General features: G+C 41.4%; 1 protein-coding gene across 1 annotated transcript; it reads right to left on the bottom strand.

Annotated features, from left to right (window-relative positions):
• Positions 1 to 1879: 1879 nt before the first annotated feature.
• LOC119256780 (fetuin-B-like) lies at positions 1880 to 12248 on the bottom strand. Its single transcript, XM_037524544.2, has 7 exons — positions 12014 to 12248; positions 11273 to 11383; positions 9924 to 10011; positions 7204 to 7367; positions 6410 to 6511; positions 3248 to 3331; positions 1880 to 2361 (listed from the first exon to the last, which is right to left on the bottom strand). The coding sequence occupies exons 1-7, from the start codon at positions 12236 to 12238 to the stop codon at positions 1999 to 2001; spliced, it is 1137 nt and encodes a 378-aa protein (XP_037380441.1). The 5' UTR covers positions 12239 to 12248; the 3' UTR covers positions 1880 to 1998.
• Positions 12249 to 21145: the final 8897 nt, after the last annotated feature.

Genomic DNA, 21145 nt, shown 5'->3' with positions numbered 1-21145 from the left:
AATTATAATTGATTATTTAAACAAGTTAGATTAATTATATTAATTTAATATTAATAGCTAATAATAGATTGTGGAGAGATACTTTGAGATAAAACAGATAATCCATTTCATGTAAAATTGTCACTTAATATTAACATCAATTGATGATACTTGCCTGAATTAGTTACTACAATGATAGAAATAATGTTAATTTTCTAAATCTATCATGCTTTCAACATTTAATAATTGTTATTTTATTGTCAGGGATGGCTCTTGATATGAAATCTTTTTCTTTTTAAACATAACCACTTACCTGTTCAAATATCCCTCTAAGCAAAATTTTTGTTGCATCTATAATTGCTTATGTGTTTTGTTTCTAATTATATCAAAATATTTTACAATTTTCTTTACGATTTCTTCTTTGGCAATTTGGCTACATAGCTGTGTTTTAAAATCTTCAGTTTTGGTGAAATTCCCAAGTTACTTCCTTTTATTAACATCTAATATCATTATTTTGCATCTCTGTGATTTGAGAGCCCATTACTTTTTAGCACTGAATAATGTTCCACTCCCTGTATGGACCAGAGTTTCTCTATCACACTATTGAACAAGTTTCAGCAATTATGAGAGGAGTTGATATAAGCATTCCCATGCAGATTTTTATTTTGACATGAGTTTTTAATCATTTGGATAATAACAAGGAACACAACTGCTGGAACATATGGTAACATTGTGTTTATCATTGTAAGAAATTGCCAAACTGTCTTCCAATGTGACTGTACCATTTTGTATGCCCAAAAGCAATGAACTTTCTTGCTGCTCCATATTCTCACCAACGTTGAATATTGTCACTGTTCTGGATTTTGCACTTTCTAAAAGGCACATAATGGTATCCATTGTTGTTTTAAGCGTTCATTTCCTAGTGGCATGTGGAGCATGCTTTCATATGCTTATTTTGCTGCTGAATATCATTTTTATGGAGATGTCTGCTCCAATCTTTTGCCTTTTTTTCACAATCAGGTGTTTCATTATATTATAGCTGAACAAGTCATTTTAAAAAGTTCATCAAAGAGAAACTTTATTTTTTTTTAAATTTATTTATTTATGCATACATAACTGGGGTACAGGCCAGAGGTGTGGGGGTTGAGAGGATTCACCAGAGATAGAGTAGGGAGCAGAACAGGCAGACTGACTGAAATACACTGCTGAGGGGAGCAGCGGGCGAGACACAAGAGGTCTGCCACGCCATGTGGGTAGCTCCTGGGCCAGGAATTGAACTCGTGTTGCAGAGGCTGCAGGTAGCTTCACAGTGCTATGCTCAACCCCTTGCACCACCAGGGAGGCCCCAAAGAGAACTTTTAATATTACATATATCTCATCACCTCTTCAGTATAATATTGATGTTGGCAATTTAAAATCACTGATTATTGTAACACAAAGACATCAAATGCTTCATGATTGCAGCACTTTGAGACTATAGTAAACACTGTTAGATTAGCTGCCTGCATGGAATTTGCAGAATAAGAAAGGAAAATCCAACTCAACTGCAAGAGAAACAGATTTCCAGGAGAGGAAAAGTGGCAGAGGTTGGAAATGGTACAGGGAATGCTCAGTTAATGAACTTGCAAGTGAAAGGGATGCAGAGAGAGTGCAGCCCTCTGCTGGGTCTCTGTTCCTTGAATGAGGTGGTATTAGGGAAAGATTCATCACAGATGAATTGCCGTCATATAAAGAGTCAAGCATACCCTTAGATGAAAGGGTGAAAATATCAGTGAGAGAAAGACAAGACAGACATCCAGCTATGGCCCGGGCCCTTGGAGGTATAGGAGGCCGGAGGCCCAGTGCACAAGTGGACAATTGACTTCATTATTTCTATGTCCAGTCAACATGCTGAGACTAAGAGGAATCAAAGAGGTATTTATTAGCAACTTTCTACATTTGAACTGCCTCCTTCCCCTTTTCCCACCACTTCTCATCTCCTTTGGCCACCAGATGACCACGGGGTCCTCGATGTGGTTCTCATGGAGGAAGAACAAGAGGGTTGTCCTCCTGGGCTGGTCCTGGGCACTCAGCAGAGCGTTGTTCTTTGGAGGGGAAAGGTAGCACAAGCACTGTCTCCCTCTCAGGCCCCATGAAAAGGAAGGAGATATCCAGGGTATCTCCCTGGGGATTCCTGGTTAGATCCAGATGCACAGGGAAGGCCTCCTGGGACCCTTCAGGCTTCCCATCATCTAGGTCCGGGAGGTATTGGACAGATCCTTTTGGCACCACTGTGGCTGGTGCATCAGTAGGAGCTGCTTTTTTCTGCTGGGACTCTTCCACTTTGGGCAGGTGTGCAGGGCCTTGGTTAACAGCAGAGTTTTCACCACCAAGAGCAGGAGCCTGAAATAAGAACACTTTCAAATAAAAGACTTCCCCCATCCCCCTCGAAATCCCTGCCAGGGATTCAGGCTAAGCTATTCTGTGCCTTCCTGATGGACTGTTTCAGAGGGAGACCAGCTGTAGGGATGGATCTTTGGTTAAGGGTTAAAAAGTAAGACTAGTAAGGGCCAGGGGAACCAAGTCCTGTAGAAACGTGATGGCAAGTCGTGCAAACTCAGACTTGACAATGGTGCAGTGAGGTCTAATGAATTTTTCAGTCCCCAATGATCTGTCCCCCTGCTCCCAGCAGAGGTAACAAAGCCACTTATTGTTAATGGCTTTTCTTCCAGGCCAAGTACAGTGACCCCCATTCAGGTCTTAATGGTAGTTTTTACAGTGATCTGAAAGAGGGAGCTGTTGTAATCACCCTGGTAGGTGAGACAATTAAGGCTCAGAGAGGCAGTCTGCACCCCTGGTCACACAGCTTGCAGCTGGCAGACAGGACTGAACCCCAGGAGGCCGATCTCCACCCCCTGTACTATACTTCAGTAATTGATAAACACATACTTCTGGGAAGAGATTATTTCCCTGGAAACAACTAACCCTGTGGTTCTGCATAATGGTGCTTAGGACATGGAATTTAATGTCAGAAGCTTGAGTCATCCTATCTAGTAGGTTCCTAGCACTGAAGGAGCTTAGCTTATTCTGTAGGACAACACTGTTTCTAAAACACAGCCTGACGGATCTTTCACCAGCCACCCTTGGGTGTGGTATTAGGGCATCATGAGTAAAGTGGTGATCATAGACTTTAGGAAATTGAAAGGAGAGATGAGGGAGGGGAAGTTAAAATAAAGATAAATCTGCAGTTTCTGCCACCGGAAGAGAAACAAATAAATTTTTAAATTACCTGTGATTCAAAGAAGTTACAAGTCACGGAGACAAAAGTTTCTATTCTATTTTGGCTCAGTGAACCTTTGCACAGACCAACAGGCTGAAAAAAAAAAAGGAGAAAAAAAATGATGTGGTGTGAATATAATTATAGTGATCATAAAGCTAATCAACTTGCTTCCTGCTTACATAGATACACAACAATCAATATTTTATGCTCCTACTATGTAAAAGGCAGGCTATGTGCCACCCTCCTTTAGATCATCCTATCAATCATCATGGATATTAGGCTAAATTTCCTTCAGTGATGGGAAACTCAGGATTTTCTGAGTAACAAATCTGATTGCTAGAAAATTCTTTGAAATGAGTAGAAATCTATGTTAATGCAATTCTGACCTGTTGGCTTTAGTTCTACCACTGAAAGTTATGTAAAATGCCTTTGTACTCTTTTCTCCAATTTTCTTGGAACTTGGAAGAGCAAAGGTAAGCAAAAAATGCCAGAGTTGAAAGAGTGAAATAGTCCTGCCCCTCTTCCTCACATGAGGCCTTAACTCTAAATCAGGCTTGAGGTACAGAGAGAAAAGTTTGAACTGGACATGAGATAGTCTTTGATTCAGAATTGACTGAACAGCATTATCTCATAAAATACCTGAAAGTCATCCTTAGTTACCTAAGTGAAATCAGTCTTCCTGAAAATGACCAGAAATCCCAAGATATCATTGCCAGGAGAGAAAGAGATTCCGCAGAATATGGTGAAAATGTTTTCCCAATTCATTCTTAAATAAATTGAGAATATTCAATTGAATGGTTACAGAAGGCTATTGAGAAACATTGTGGATTCAAGGACACACAAAAACTGAAATTTAAAAAGGAAAATATTTACAATGCAAACAGTAATCGAAAGAGAGCTGGAATGGCTATACAAATGTCAGACAAAATTGACTTCAGACAAACTGTAACTAGAGACACACACACAAAAAAAAAACCCCCACATTTCACATGATAAGTGTCAATTCAGTAAGAATGATATGCCAGGTATAAATGCATGTGCACATAAGTAATACAGCCCAATGTATACATGTCAAAACTGATAGAACTCAAGGGATGTGTGGACAGTTAAACAATTATTGGAAACCTCACTTTTCAATTATGGATAAAATAAGTATACAGAACACCAACAAGGAAATAGAAATAGCATTATTTCATAAAATAATGGACAGCACTATGAAAGTGAACTAAACCTAAGAGAAAATCACAAGATACTCTACCTAAGAACAGAATATATTCTCCTCAACTATACGTGGAACATTCTCTGGGATATATCTCATATCAAAACCTAAGACAAGCCCCAATAAAATTAAAATGTCTGAGATCATGCAAAATATGTCCTCCAACCACAAAGCAATGATATTAGGAATGAGTAACAGAAGAATTGGAAAATCTGACTAGAACTTCTACCAAAAAGCGATTGAATTATCAACACACACACAGAGACAGAGAGAGAGAGAGAAAGACAGAGAGAGAGAGAGAGAAACCCAGGTGCAGACAGCATCACTGGTAAATTCTACTAAATATTTAAAGAAGGATAAACATCAATCCTTCACAAACTTTCCCAAAACAATAGAAAAGAGCAAAAATTTCTCTTCATTCTATGAGGCCACTATTAAATGCTTATAAAAATCTTACAGGGTCAACACAAGAAAACCAGTGGCAATATTTCCTCTGAATATACAATAAAAATCCTTTTTTAATTACTGGACAACTGCTTTCAGCAATATTTAAAGAGGTTTATACACCATGATCAACTGGGATTCATTCCCAAAATTCAAGATTATTTTAACAACAAAAATCAATAAATCATTGTAAATCTATAACCTAATTTTCTACCTTTAGAAAGTAGAAAAAGAATAAACTTAATCCTAAGGAGAAAAATCAAAGGATTATGTCAATCAAACAGATAAGAATTTCACAAAGTCCAGCACTGCTTTCTGATAAAAACATTCAATAAATTATGAATAGAAAGAATTTTCTCAACCTAAAAAAAGGTGACATATGTAAAACCTATGACTAACAGCATGCTAAAAGAAATACAGAACGTCTTTTCCCTAAAATCAGGAATTAGATGAAGATGTCCAATCTCCCCACTTCTATCCAACATTGTATTAGAAGTTCTAGTCACAGAAATTAGGAAAGAAATAGAATCAAAAGGTATGCAGATTGGAAAGCAAAAAGTAAAAAAAAATTCTATTTGCAGGTGACATAAGCCTGTATGAGAAATCCTTAGGAATCCACTAGAAAGCTATTAGAGCTAATAAATGAATTCAGCAAGTTTAAAGGATACAAGGTCAATATAAAAAAAGTAATTGTATTTCTACACATTTGCAATAAAGAACCCAAAAATGAATTTAAGAAGGTATTTCCACTACATCAGTATAAAAGAGAAGGGAATATTTAAATATACAATAGTGAAAAGTTTGTACAAGGAAAAGAAATCACTGAACACACAATTGAAAGAAATTAAGTCTCATGTTCATAGATTAGGAAGACTTAATGATGATTTGATATACTCCTATGAAATTTCCAACTGCCTTTTTAAGAACAAAACTGTCAAGCTGAATGCAAAATTATTAGGAAAACACAAGGGATCCAAAATACCCCAAATAATTTCACTAAGAACAAAATAGAATTTTCGATGCATTTTGCCCAACTGTGTTACACCACAGGGTGCCACTGACATTCCCAGCAGGTGTGGGAATTCTCATGGCTTCAAGTTTCCCTCCTCACCTCGGATGCTTTCTGTCAATGAAGACTTGTATTGACTTGCTCCTTCTGAGGGAGTAGTCCAGGGAAAGGAACACCAAGATGGATTCCAAATATAACTGGATTTGTCCAGCTAAGGACAGTCATTGAGGAGATTCATCCACACTTTACAGCCTACTGTGATCATTTTTACAAAACCATCACTTTGCTGATGGGAGGCACTTGTAACAAAATAAAATATTATCAGTGCAGGTGGGCCAGCACAATCTCTATTAGTCAGTTGCATCCTGAGGTGAGCAAAAGCATCTCATACATTATAAAACCTCATTTACAATTTAGAATAGAAAATGAGTATGCTTAATAAATATTTCTCATGTGTGAACACAAATCTTAAATTCTGAAGAAATTCAGAGATACTCACCTCTGAGTCAGGAGACTGATGCGTGCAGCTGCTGGCCTGGGATTTGGTAGAAGGTGCCTCTTTGATTAAATATTCCACAAAGTATGACGGTCCAAACACCCACTGGATGAGACAATAATTGAGAAATAAAAATCAGACTTCCCATGTAGGGAAATGTTGACTAGCAGCATGATTTTTACAGAACCATATATGCCCAAGTTGGGGTTAGCATGGGTATCCCAGTGTCCCTGTAAACCCACCATGAACAAAGCATGCAATAGGATTCTGATATGTAGAAAATAACCACCATACCTCCCTCCCCTTCTCAGGAATGAACAGGCTCTAAAAGCCTTCACTTGGGTGACCTCATTTTTCCTCAGGTAAATTTATTTTTAGATTAGTTTTCCTCATTTTGATAGATAGCAACATAATGCAAATACAATTGAGCCTCCATTTCCCTCAGCATCCACTCCCAACCCTAACATGAACAGAAGCTAACTTGTTGAATGGCCTTCAGTCACTCAGATCTGAAATGTAGCAATAAACAGTGACCCCAAGTAGAGAAACCCAGACACTGGGTTTCACATTTCCCTCCTTGCCTTAAGGCCAATGAAATAAAGGAGTCACACACTTGTGGAAATCCTATGAAGCTCAGACACTGAAACATGATTGCGCGGGCATCAGGTATTCCAAGACAAGAACCCAAGAGGCTGCTTATCAAAAGACAGCCCTGACAGTCTCCTCTCAGCTCTGGCTCCATGGCTACACGCGGGAGACTCGCTGTTGGTGTAACCACCAGGGGCGTTCCGTCTCACCTGGGTGGAAGCCTTGGTGACTTTGACCAGAGAATACTGCTTTGAGGTGCTCTCACTGTTGTATTTTGCAAGAGACTCAGTGGCAGCTTCCAAGACCTTGGGATCTGATAAATCACTGGGGCTGGGGCAGTCGGGGCAGATTAGGTGAATGCTTCTTCGAGAAACTGTTAATGTCAAAGAGCACACTTGAGTCATAAAGATCCTTCATGATTTTTTTTTTAAAGATTTATTTATTTTTACACAAGAACTGGGGTACAGGCCAGATGCGCAGGAGGGTGAGATGATTCATCAGAGACAGAGCAGGGAACAGAACAGGCAACTGAAGAAACACACTGCTGAGGGAAGGTCTGCCTTACCAGGTGGGATCCTCCCCTCCCGGGATCAAACCATGCTGCAGAGGCTGTGGACAGCCTCACAGTGCTGGCGCTCAACCTGCTGCACCACCAGGGAGGCCCAATCCTTCATGATTTTTTTTTTTTAAAGATTTATTTATTTTTATTTATACAAGCACTGAGTACAGTCAGAAGCGCGGGAGGGTGAGAGAATTCACCAGAGCCAGAGCAGGGAGCAGAGCAGGCAGAAGGACCGAAGTACACTGCTGAGGGGAGCAGCGGGCGGCAGGAGAGGTCTGCGCGCCATGTGGGACCCTCCTCTGATGGGGGAGCAGCCGGGGATCGAACCAGCGCTGCAAAGGCTGAGGGCAGCTTCGCAACCCAGCGCTCAACCGCTGCACCACCGGGGAGGCCCTCCTTCATGATTTTTAATCCTACATTTATATGACCACAACAGAGACAGAGATTGTAAATAAAAAATAATGCTGAGTTTCATCAAGGATGGAGTGGAAATGACATTCTCTGAATAGAAAGCTGTCAGTTTTGTGCAATGAGTTTTGTACAATGAGTGCTACATTGTGAAAGGTAGCAATAAACAGTGAGTGATCCCAAGTAGAGAAACCCAGCAGTGAGTTTTGTGCAATAAGAATGTATTACACTCACAATTAAAGAAAAATCAAAACAAGGTTTTCCCCCATCACACATTTATGTATGAGACAGAATTTTGTTTAAAACACATAATATATATGTTTATATTGATATAAAGACTTTTTAAAATTATTTCAATATCTTCCAGAAGCATTGCCTCTGTAGGAGTTTGGGTGTCTTAAAAGATTGAGATTTCATTACTGTCATATCTTTTCACCTTTTAGTCCCTAACATCAAACATAATATCTAATGCACAGTAATGCTTAGCAAATATTTGTTGAGTGAATGAATAACCCAACCCAATAGAAGCTGGGAGCTCCGAAAGTGTTCTGTTAGACAATTCAAATAAGTCAGAAAACAAAAATTGATTAAGTCACTGTATGACTGGATAGAATTATTACACTAGCAGTACTGTCAGAATTTCTGATGGGGAGCAGGTGGGGGTGGCAAATCTAGTGAGAAAGTTCATCAGGGGACTTGACTGAAGTTCAATTTTTAGAGTAAACATATTGTTCAGACAGACAACTTTTTTAAAAAAACATTTGTTTTAGTCATGTGTGTGTTTACTGTGGGAGAATTTGAGAACTGATGGAGGTTATGGAGGAGTCCAGCTTACCACTCTTGACACTATTCCAGGGGTCACTTCTGACCCACTATACCAACATTTATGTTCACTCTGCCTGATTAATTGTTGTTCTCCAATTTATACTAGACAAGTCCCATTTTTATACCCAAGAATCTTAAACAGGGGTATGTAAATATTTGCCCTTTTGCCTGTCCCTCCAAGAAACCAGCAGCAACTATCACCCGGAGCTTGTTAGAAACACGGACTCAGGCCCCACCGCAGATTTAGGGAATCAGAATCTGCACTTGAACGAGACTGACCAGGGGAATCGCATGCAAATAATAGTTTACTGAGCAGTCATATCCCATTTCCCAGGTCCTGGATGCTGCTTATTCAAGCAGGACCCAGAATCCATGTACTTTCATATTTCAAAAATCATGACTTTTAGCATTATCTTAGGACATTTGTCTTTTAGACATCATAATGGACTAAATACATATGGCAGGATTAAGGGAGGGTTGTAGCAGGCAGCAAGAGATGAAAGGTTTCCATGACATATGACTAAAGACCCCCCAAATCAAGGCAGTGCATGGTGTGAGCTCCGGGAGTGGTCTGATTAAAGTTTTACTGGGATGTAGAGAGAACACCAGTCATTTCTTGAACAGAGAACATTGTGGAAGAGAACACAATGGAAGAACATTGTGGAAGAACATTGTGTCAATGGTCCTCACAGAATGGACATGAGTTCCAAGACAGAGGCTATCAGGGGAGGCATCCTCAGCAGAAGGAGCCAAATGAGCAGGAAGCCTAGGCTGGAAAGTATAAGGTGTGTTCAGAAAACAGGGAGGCATCCAGCTGCGTGGAGTGCAGAGTGGTGCATTCACAGAGATAGCCACCATATCTTCAGACATGGTGAGAAAGGGCACCTGAGCACCAGATGTAGAAATTATGACATTTGTAACAGACCAAAGAGTTAGGATTTCATACTCAATGCTGAGTAATTACTGTGGGTGATTGTGGAAGTGGGAAGTGCCAATACTGGATACAGCAGGAACATGGTCTTGGAATGAATAGATTGTAAGAAAGGAAAATTTCTACACATGTGGGCATTGCCCTATTTAAATGCTTTTTGCTCTTATTTTTAAAAAATGAACAAAATTAAATTAATCTCTTACCTGGGCGAAGAGTACAGTTATAAGAAAGTGTATGGAGAATTCTAGCTGTCTTGTGCATATAAAATAATGCTTTGCATTGACCATAAACCTGGAACAAACACATGCATTTTATGACATGGAAGAAGAGTCTAAGACTTAAAAAAAAAAAAAAAAACCCAAACTAAACATTTTATTTTTAAGTTCTGAAAAGCTGAATGACTATTCTGGTGGCTTTGACTGTGGGAAACCACCAGCTGATTATCAAGCAGTTTAACCTACTTCCGGGGCACAGCTAAACTATATCCCCCACACTCCTTCCTGGTCCCGTGTGACTGGGCACAACTGAGTTGTAACACAGGAAGGTGAGCGGAAGTGACTGTAACCACTGCCAGGTTGGGCCCATGAAGACCTCCCCTGAGTGATCTGCCCTCCTGCAGCTGGTTCTCTTGCCAGAGCTGAGGCAGATGTGCTGGTGACCCCAGAAGCCTGGACTAGGAGGTGGCAGAGTCACAGCCACAAAGCAGAAAGACCCCAGGTCCCCTAATCACTCCTGGAGAAAATGACTTCTTGATCACACATTTCTATTTTGAACTTTACATGTGTCATGTTGGAATCAGCACACACTTTGAAGTCTATTATTTTCACAGCTAGTGCCTCCTTTAAAAGTATAAAATTTTCAGCAGGGTAAATAGATTATTTGCTTATCAAAATCAAGTAGGTGCAAGTTGACAAATTTGAGTAAATAATTGGAAAAGTTATGTTGATCAAACAGCTTCATAACATGATCCTGCACGCATGTTATGAACTTTCTATTGATAAATGGAAATAATGCCCACATAATGAGATTATTGAAAACTGACTTATTTTTAAGCCTCTCCCACGATCATCACTAAAAGGATTCATTCTAAGTCATTTTAGTTCTTTGATTCTGGAAGATCCTTTGAGAGTTGCCACAATATAAGTTTTCTACTCCCCAGCAGAAAGCCTCATCAGTGTTTGTGAAAATAAAATTTAAAAAAATACAAAAACTCTCTCTCCACCACTCCCACAGTTTTCCTTAAACACACAATTTTAAGGGTCTTTATTTCACAAGTTAAACACTGACTTAGCATCTAAAAGAGAGTCTTGGAGGTAGACAATAATTTGGGGCAGTTTTTCAATTCTGAATTTCATAACCCCAAGGGTCTCTCAGAAACGCCTCAGAAAATGAGCTAAACATTATTTTGTTTATAGAACTAGAATGAGCACAAGGCACCATGTCCAGGAGATGATATTGATTGGCTTTTAAAAGATGATCAACCTGAACAACCTTCATCCATACACAGAGGACACCTCTTTGCCCCTTGCAGCCCCTGGACACAAGCACTTACCGATTCATGCAGTGACCTCCCCCCACAGTCCTTCCAAGGCTTCCTGCTGAGCACGTGGCAGTCAGTCTCTAATACGTCCAGGGTGAGATAGTACAGAGCTGCCGGTCCGTCCTGTAACAGGGGCAGAGAAAGGAACCACATTCCACATGAGCAGCAACCCCTACGGACTAGCCCCTAAAATCTCTGTTTTATAGCAGAGTCACGGCTAAGATGATTGCCAAGATCTAGTGGGACAACCAGGTGTAGCGTGGGGAGGAAGGGGACCAGGGACCTGGTGTTCTCCGTGGTCTCACCTCTTCTGGAGTCACACCACCCGCCCTCTCGGAGCTATTCTCTGCCTCTGTGTGACTCTGCCTTTATATCCCTGGCATCTAGGCTCTTGCACATGTTCTCACCCATACTCCAGGTGTCCAACATCAAGCACAGGTGCCCCGCATCCATGTTCCCAAGCACCTTCTACATGAGCATGATCAAGGCCACAGGTGATAGCCACAAATTCTAGTGGTGTAAAAGTCTGATTAATCCATCTACCCTACACAAGACTTCTTATCAAGCCTGGAATACTAGACAAGGGCAACAGCTTTGTCTCTAGTGACAATAAGAGCATTGCAGACACCCTGGCAGAGGAGAGCAGAGCTGCTCAGCAGCTTCCAATTTGGAAAGCACCGGCAACATGTGTCCCTGGACCCCAGCCCTGGCCAGCCCAGCGAGCACCTGCCCGGGTAGGGGACCATCACTTGCCTGTCTGTGTTCACGGACATCGCTCACTCGGTTGAGGCTCAGCACGTAGCCATCCTTGCGGTCCCTGTTGATGTCCCCCAGGGCAAAATTAGCAAATGACAGCACATCTGAGTCATTGCAGCCACGGGAGAGTAAAGGTGATGTTTTGAGGACTTGCTGGGGTGGAGATGTAGCCCCAGAGCCCACAGCCAGGGCGCAGAGCACCAGGGGCAGGAGCAGACCCATTCTGTGGGGAGCAGATCACAGGATGTGTCAGTACAGGCAGCTATTTATAAGGAAAAGCTATTTATAAGGACTTCAAAGACCAGTCCAAACAGTTTTATAATTCTAATTGGAACGGGTGACCAGGATACGAATTTTAAATTTTATGTATCTCAGTCAGTAATTTGGATGACATTTGCCAATATTTTTAACCTTAAATCATCTATTTCTTCTACAGGACCTAATCCTGTGTGTGTCAAACAGTTTCCTAATTGTTGCCCATGAAATTATAATAAACACCTGTGTCAAGACTCCCTCTTGGTGGTGATTGGATTCCACGTGTCCAGGGATCCGCCTGCATCAGAACATGCAGGATTCTCACACCCTCCCCGGTCCCCTTGCACCTCCCTCCAGCGGATGTCCTCGGCCACACTTGGACATGTCCCGGCTTAGGGCCCTGGTGCCCGTGGTGACAAGTGCTTTCAGACTCCCTGAGAAAAGAGTCAGAAATGGAGGGACGTGTCTAGATTGGAATATCATGGAAGTGTAGTCCATGGATCAGCTTCCTGCCCTCCCTTCTCCCCCTCCTCCTACTCCTGTCCCCAGTGGTCTTTGCTCAGGTAAGTGTAAGCCCTGCTGCACCCACAGAAGCAGGATCTAGGAGTGCATCTGTAGGGTAAGGAAAAATGTCAGGCTTTTCTGCCCTCCCGCCATCAGGATAGATGATGGATCCTTGCGGTCCTGAAAGCATGCCTGATGGCGGGCACCTGGAGTAGGGTGTGGGCATAGGTAGATGGGATTCACCTGGGCTGAGACTGTGCTTTTAAGGTCGACGTCACAGGGACGCCAGCAGAAGCCGAGAAGCAGAAGCAGAGATCACCAGAGAGCCCAGATAGAATGAGGATTTGCTGGGGGCTGGGAGGGCTGCCAGCCTCCCGGCCCCCCAGCACCCTTGCCTGCTGTGTACCGGGTAAATCCCAATAAAAGACCTGCAAAAACCACTGAGGACTCTGACTCCTCCTTTACCCGGACTGCTGGATCCTAGAAAACCTGCACTGTGTCATTCCTGCCTCTTACAGCGTCACATTCGTTAGCAAATTAAAGTCCCCCACATGCTTTAGGGAAGAAACCAATTTTAAAATACAATTTCCTACACTTACTTGACAATAAGTGGTTTTTGTAATGAAACCCCAAACACAGTTTTGGAATTGCTGCCCTAGCAGATAGGATCATTTTGTGGTTTATTGATAGTACATCAGTCAAAAGGGGAACTTTGACTGGAAGTGAAGATTTTCCAAATAGATTGAAAGAATGAACCTCTGGATGGGCCCCAAAATCCACAGGTTGGTAAGTCATGCTTGATAACAGTGATCTAAACATAATCAAGGTATTTAATCTGATGTTTATTCAAAATTTTAACTTCACACTAAACAAATATAAATGATTCGTGTTGCTAGTTTCTAGTTACAACTACTGGAATTAACTATTGTGATGAAATTTAAATTTTATTAAAAAGTTAAGTGGAAAGTCTCCCCGATGGCACAGAGGGTTTAGTGCCATGCTGTGAAGCTGTTCACAGTCTCTGCAGTGCGGGTTAGATCTAGGCGGGCCAGCGAGAATCCCACATGGCGCAGCAGACCTCTCCTGTCTCGCCCGCTGCTCCCCTCAGCTGTGTATTTCTGTCAGTCTGCCTGTTCTGTTCCCCGCTCTGGCTCTGGTGAATCCTCTCACCCTCCCGGCCTCTGGCCTGTACCCCAGCTCTTGTATAAAAATAAATAAATCCAATAAATAAATAAATAAAAAGTTAAGTGGAAAAAACTTCTTTTCTCATTTGATGTAGCTGCTCTTGGAAAGTTCAACATGGCATTGTAAATGACACAATAGCTGATTTAAAGGTAAATTAGTAGACTACACTCAAGTGTAATTTAGTAAATCCAGCTGGCCTATTTCCAGGTGAGAAAACCGAGGTTGAAAGTAGAGTGCACAGAAATCATGAAGGAATTAGTACAGGGCTAGTACAGAAATCTGCTAGTCTCTTTTGAGGTAGATCTAAACACCTCTGCTAGGTCTCCAGTTACCTGGAGACACACAGGTGAGCAGTGTCTCTTATCTTCAAGGTCAGAGAATCTTCCCTATCTGGGATGCTTAATAGGTGCTGTTTGACCAGGAGTTTATAAACACAGAAGGGGGCTACCTACAGATGAGGGCCACCCTGCAAAAGGTCACAAGTCCAATTGCCTAAAAAAAAGCAAGCCTCTTTATACTGCTCCATGTATGAACTGTCCTGTGACTTGTCAATAAACTTCAGCCAAATTCACATTTCTTTGCCTCTACCCACTTTTTTGCCAACAAAATTTAACTCCTTTGTGCTGCATTCTAGTTCCCAAACATATGATCTCATTTCCCCTCTTAATCTGGGAGGTAGGTTTCAGTTTGTCTCCTACCTCCCTGCCAATTAATTTACAATAAAACTTCATTTTCTTTTCCAAGCCCAATATCATGGTATCAGTTTCTGTGCATGCTGGGTAGATAGGTCTTTTCTGGGAAGTGGGAGAAAGAACAGTAAAAGTAAAAAATATGAATTACATAGTTCACCTGCCATGTGCTTCCAAACCCTTCTAGTTGCCCTCTCTATAAACTGGATGGTGTTTGTCATCCCAAAACCACTCACTAACTCCAGGCCACCTTTTAGCAGTTTGTCTCCTAAAGTACCCTGTGACTAAACTTCTTTCTCTCTTACCTTTGCCAATCATATAAAAGCAATGTATGAAAAAAAAATGTAGAATGTTGTAGGGTAAGTGAAAAAGTATCAGGCTTTTCTGCCCTCCCGCCATTAGGATTGATGATGGATCCTTGCAGTCCTGAATGCATGCCTGATGGCGGGCACCTGGAGAGGGGTGTGGGCATGCATAAGTGGATACACCTGTGCTGAGAGACTGGGCTTATAAGGGCGGTGTCATGGGGTCGCCAGTAGAGCAGAGCGCAGAGAAGAAAAGGCCATGAGAAAACACCGGAGAGCCCAGATGGAGTGAAGACTTGCTGGGGGCTGGGGGGCCTACCAACCTCCCGGATCCCCAGCACCCCTGCCTGCCGTGTACCTGGTAAATCCCAATAAAAGCCTGCAAAAGCCACTGAGGGCTCCAGGACTCCTCCTTGACCCCTCCTGCTCGGATCATAGAGATACTGCTCTGTGTCCTCCTGCCATTAGAAATGTTAAGAGCACATTTTTTCAGTATTGAAAACATCATTAGGGCAAATGTGCCTTGTAGTATCAAATGTGTTTTCTCCACTTTTGTGGCCAAGAGAAGAGACTCTGGGCTCAAACCTGGCTTGGAATCCCAGCTATTCCACTCATCAGCTGTGTGCCCTTTTTGACTCTCAGCTTCCTCCTCGATAAGCTGAGGTCACAATTAACAAGATGGATGTGAGAGTGGGATCCCATACCTAAATCAAGTATCTGGTACAGTGCCTGGCACACAGTTCATCCTGGGCACCTCACCGAAGAGATTCTGAAAGATAAGCGGTATGAAGCCAGGTGGGTAGGCTCTCCATGCCCAGATCTCATACTCACTGTTGTAAATGAGGTTGGAGGCAGTAGTGCCGGTTTATAAAGAGATGTCAAGGATGCTTCAGCTTTGCAGATCACACCATCCAGTTGTCCCTCAGACCCGGAGTCACACGACCTGGGACCTACACACTGAGCCTATGTACAAGCAACTGGTATAATAAACCAGAAGCCTGGTGCTAATTTATACTCAAGAGGAATGCCTCTCTGTGTCTCCCCAGTGGGACCAGACAACACTGATAATTTCTTCCTCTCTGATTAATCGTTTATATCCTGCAAATAGACTACGTTATCACTTTAAAATGCCAGTCACCAATACACTCATCGAGCTGCAGCTTCATTAGTCGACTTCCACTGCTGCGTACATCCTGGTTCCTGCAGGATAGGTGGGGTCCAAGGCGGAAGGCTGAGCTTAATTAAATCAGGCTCTTTCTAAGGATCCTCCCAGCACCTTGCTCAGACCTGAGCACTTCAAAAGTTAACTCACCAACACTCACTCGCCAACAATTCACTCAAAGGGTATGGCACCCTGCAGACTCAAAGGGATCCTTAACAAGACGTGCTGGTTCTCATGGGCTCCACGCCCAAGGGGTGGCTTTATCGCTAAATTCCACCCTACTCAGCATTGTCATGCATTGACCATGGAGGGGAGGGGTATTAAAACTGCTGAGTGCCTAGTGCATGCCAGCTCTGCACGGAATGTAAGGTGCTTACACGCAATCTTCCTAAGTCGTTGTTAGGAGGTATCCTCATTTCCATTCGATGACTGTCACCCCAAAGCATGGATCCTTTCCAGTACTCCACATGTGCTAACACCTGCCAAAGTGACAGAGGCAGACCCTGATTGTAGGTCACTCTCATGCAGAAGTTGCAGACTTGGCAATTTTTTCTTCAGTGGAAGCGCAGGTATGATTTAGTTGCTTTTCTTGGATTTAGCCCAAATGTTTGGGGATTAAGGAGATTTTGATGAAGAAAGACAAAGGGTATGAGTTGGAGGGTGGGGGAAATGAGTGATGGTACCAAAGTTCAAACTTCCACTTGTAAGATGAATAAACTTTCTGAGGATCCTTAGATCCATGCAGTGTGGTGACTATAGGTAGAAGTGCTGTGTTCTATGCTGGAAAGATGCTAAGGGAGTAGATCTTAAATGTTCTCACCACAAGAATAAAGAAAAAAATTGTGTGAGATGCGAGTTGGTGGATATGTTAATTAATGTCATTGTGGCAATCATTTTGCAAAATGTATGAAAATCAAATCATCATGTTGTAAACTTCCCTGTATACAATATGCCAAGTATAGCTCAATGAAGGGGCATGGGGCAGCCAATGTCAGTTGGGAGAAGGCATGTTAATGGGAGATCTTACAAGTTCCTCTCAGAGGGATGTGTGCTTAGCAAAAAGCTAAAGAAAGTTTTAAATATAAATAAGACCAAAAAATGACTCAAAATTGGCAGGAATATTTTTCAGAGTATTCTTTTTTTATATAGTTTTGACTTTTGAAAACTTGTTCATGTTTTACATTTTAAATAACAGTAAAACTAATTCAGCATGACGGTGGCAAAGTAACTAAAACTGAATATGAGCAGAAACAAGTGAATTTACCTTTTTAAAATGAATACCAACCGGATTAGTAAAAGGGTACAAAAGAGAATTCATCCATATAACTTTTAAACAAGTTCTTTGATTATGTATCATTAGTCAAAAGGAAAAAAAGTGCCAACAAATTTTGAACTCTATTTAGTAATTTTGTTTTTCTGCAATGGAAGAGTGTAGTGATTCTGGGTACTATTTTTCTGTGTTGTAATTTTGAATCAGTGATGTTCTTTTGCTGTTTGGGAACAAAGGGATCACTGAGGGAGAGAGTGAAAATGGAGAAACACAAGGAAAATTCTGTGAGTTCTGAGCACCACTACAGACAGTAGAATGTGTTCATATTGTTCTATATGAGTGAGAATTGAACTATATGAAATTACTTTTCTTTCCAATTTAGTGAAGGCCTAGGAGCAAGGGCACTCAACAGCAAAGAGTTCCACTAATGCTCAGAACTTGGTTTCTAATTACTAGCCCCCATCAGGGAAAAACATTTCTTGAGAAATGGGCAATTCCAGGACAAGGAAAAGCCCAAGATTGCTATGTGCTATGGAAATCCATTGCCAAATCTGGGAAAACCTACGCATCAAAACAAATAATGAGAGTAGTGAATTAAATCTGTTGAATAAAATAGTGATCCACGAGTCCATATTGACACTAAATAAGAAAAAAAGAAAAACTTTCACTGATATATGATGTCAATTACTACACATAGAATACAAGATTAAGTTAGAAAATGAACAGAACATCCATCATTGTAATAAGTAATTCAGGCAAGAATCATAAGTGTATGTTAAAACTATTAAGTGACGGGCCTCCCTGGTGGCGCAGCGGTTGAGCGCTAGACTGCGAAGCTGCCCGCATCCTCTGCAGCACCGGTTCGATCCCCGGCCACCGGTGAGGGTCCCACATGGCGCGCAGATCTCTCCTGCTGTGACTGCTGCTTCTCAGCAGTGTATTTCTTCATCAGTCTGCCTGTTCTGTCCCCCCCTCTGGTGAATTCTCTCACCCTCCCGCGCTTCTGACTGTACCCAGTGCTTGTATAAATAAATAAATAAATCTTAAAAAAAAACTATTGAGTAAAAATTTTATATGAAATAGATTGTAGAATCTCAAAGTATCTCCCCATTAACTGCTTATTAATGAATTTAATAATTGTTAAATACTTATTCATTATGCAGGGGGAAACATAATAACAGAGAAATGTAGAAGACACCAGTTACCAAATGATCAAAACATCACCAGTTATGGGAGAAAAGGCATGTGTTTCCTGATGCAATGCACTGATGACACAACCTTATTTCTCTGATATCCCTGAGAGGAGAAGAATACGAACTTAAATCTAATCATGAGAAAAGATGAAGGAACATGAACTGATGGACATGCTGCAGAATCACTTGCTTGTATTGTTCCAAATATCGGCTCATTAAAGACAAAGAAAATCTCAAAAACTATTTTAGACTAGAGGAGATGAAAAAGACCTTATTACTAAACATACTGCGTGATTCCAGTTTGGCCCTGGCAGAGAGCATTTGAATGCAGTTTGACCCTGGATGAAACTTGGGATGAGAAAGAAAGATAACTGTAAGCACTTCTGGGACAGAAAGCAAAATATTTTAAATTGAATGACATTATATAATATTATATATGTTAAATTTCCTGAATTTGTTAATTATACTGTGATTCTATAAGAAAATGTGCTTGTTCTTAGAAAATAGACCTGGAGTACATAGAGACAGAGGAAACTACATATTTGTCACTGTCTTTCAAATGGTTCAGAAACAAATGTGCATGTGAAGGTGTGTGCATTGTACCAGAATGCATGAAAGATCTTTGTACTACTATAATTGTTCTTTAATTATGAAGATAATGAAAATTAAAAATTAGCTGTACTATGACATTTTAGATTTGCTAGTTATAGGAATACAAGATAATGATTAAGAGGCAGGGAATTATTAATGTTATTATTTACCTTAAAGGAGCAAATATTGTGCACTGGATGTTTATGTTCACCACAAATACACATAAATCCCAATGAGATGGTATTTGGATATGGGAAATTTGGGAGGTAATTAGGTTTAAGTAATTTCATGGAGTAGAGCCCTCCAGAAGGGATAGATGTACAAGAAATTTATGAAAAGATCAGCTCTTTCACTTTCTCCCTGTCATGTGATGATGCAGCAAGATGGTGACTGGCTCCAAGCTTGGAATTGTCCTCATCAATTACTCAACCAACATTGAACTTGTAGCCAAAGGTTTCTAGCATCCAGGATTTCAAGAAATAAATTTCTGTTCACACCACTCAGTCTATGCTATTAGTTCCATTACTATTATAACTATTAGTTATAGGCCAAAAAGCACTAATAACAGGAAATCCTAAATATGAAGTGATCTCCCAATGAGATTTTAGTTTGGGGGCTAAATGCTAATAGCTTGAGACATTTTCAACATCAGCATTATACATGAACCTCAAAAGGTCCAATTCACACTTCCAGTAACACTGTATGAGTACAGGTGTTTACTTTTCTATTAAATGAATCACCACATAGGTGCTCCCTGTAGCTCTTCAGGAAGCTGTCTCTGTGCCTATGCTGACTCAGCCACCATCACTGAGCCTTCCTCCTGCCATTATTTGTAGTAATTTCTGCCTCATACTCTTGAGATCCTGATACCAACAAGGAGGAATCTTTCACAATTTGAACTCGGTGCTGAACCACTGATTTATTTTCTCAGTCTGTCCCCTCATTCAACATATGAGGTGCTGGGAAGGACTGCAGGAGGGAGCTGGTGGGGAACATGGGAGAAAAAAAGACCAGAAATGGTAGCAGAGGTATGATTGGGGGAAATATGAGGAAAGAGTACCAGGAAAGAGATGTACCAGGACAATAGGCTGGATTGAGGGAAAGACAGGAGAGAAATGAGGAGCTGAATTTTGGGATAAATAATGGGTTTAGGGAGGGCAGGATATCAAATGACATTCATAGACAGCCCCAGCACAGTGAGTGTTTTGTCACAGAGTAGGAGGGCCCAGAGCCAGGAGATGGACTGAGATTAACAAAATGTAAAGGGCAGAATTTTATACTCGTTCTCAGGATTTTAGAGACTGTCAGAGTTCTATAGATTCATGTAATTTTTCTAAAGAGAAAAACCCATTTCTTTATAAGATGAACCTCATCCTTTAGGAGACCATCTAATCTTACTTATATAACTTGGAGGGCCCAAGGGAACCAAGGCTTGTGTCTGCTGTGTAAGGTCAAGGACAGGGACTAAAACTGAAGCAATGAAGATGACATTTGCTTTATTCATTCTTTGCTATTCCAAGTGACTTCATCTTGACACCTCCCACACTCACCATCAAAGGGAACTGAGGAAACGATCACATGAGGACTCACGTGGGAGGTATCCAATGGACCAGGGATTTCCAGTGTGGCTCAAACAGCTTCAGAAGATGGGAGGTCGTTGTTCATTCCTTAGCTGCTTCTTCCTTAGCTGCTCAGCAGCTAAGGAGCCAGATACTAAGTAGAGTAACATGAATAGCGCAGGATCCTGACTGCTTTAATGGTGGGGCAGTGTAGAGCCTCAGGTAGACTACAAAATACCTATCCAGAAGCCTAGAGGTGGAGCCTCCAGCTTCTGTTTCCACTTCTTCTTGGCTACCCCTCTTGGGGAGGTGTAAGGACAGGAATGGACACAGTGCAGGTTTTCTGATCCCATGCAGACTGGGTAAAGAAGGAGTCAGAGTCCTTAGTGGCTTTTTGCAGGTCTTTTTATTGGGAT

This window comes from Talpa occidentalis, unplaced genomic scaffold (genome assembly GCF_014898055.3).
Source record: "Talpa occidentalis isolate TD23 unplaced genomic scaffold, MPIMG_talOcc4v2.1 talOcc4.4, whole genome shotgun sequence".
NCBI lineage: Eukaryota > Metazoa > Chordata > Mammalia > Eulipotyphla > Talpidae > Talpa > Talpa occidentalis.
The sequence above is the reverse complement of the archived record's forward strand: the minus strand, read 5'-3'. Positions and strand labels throughout refer to the sequence as shown.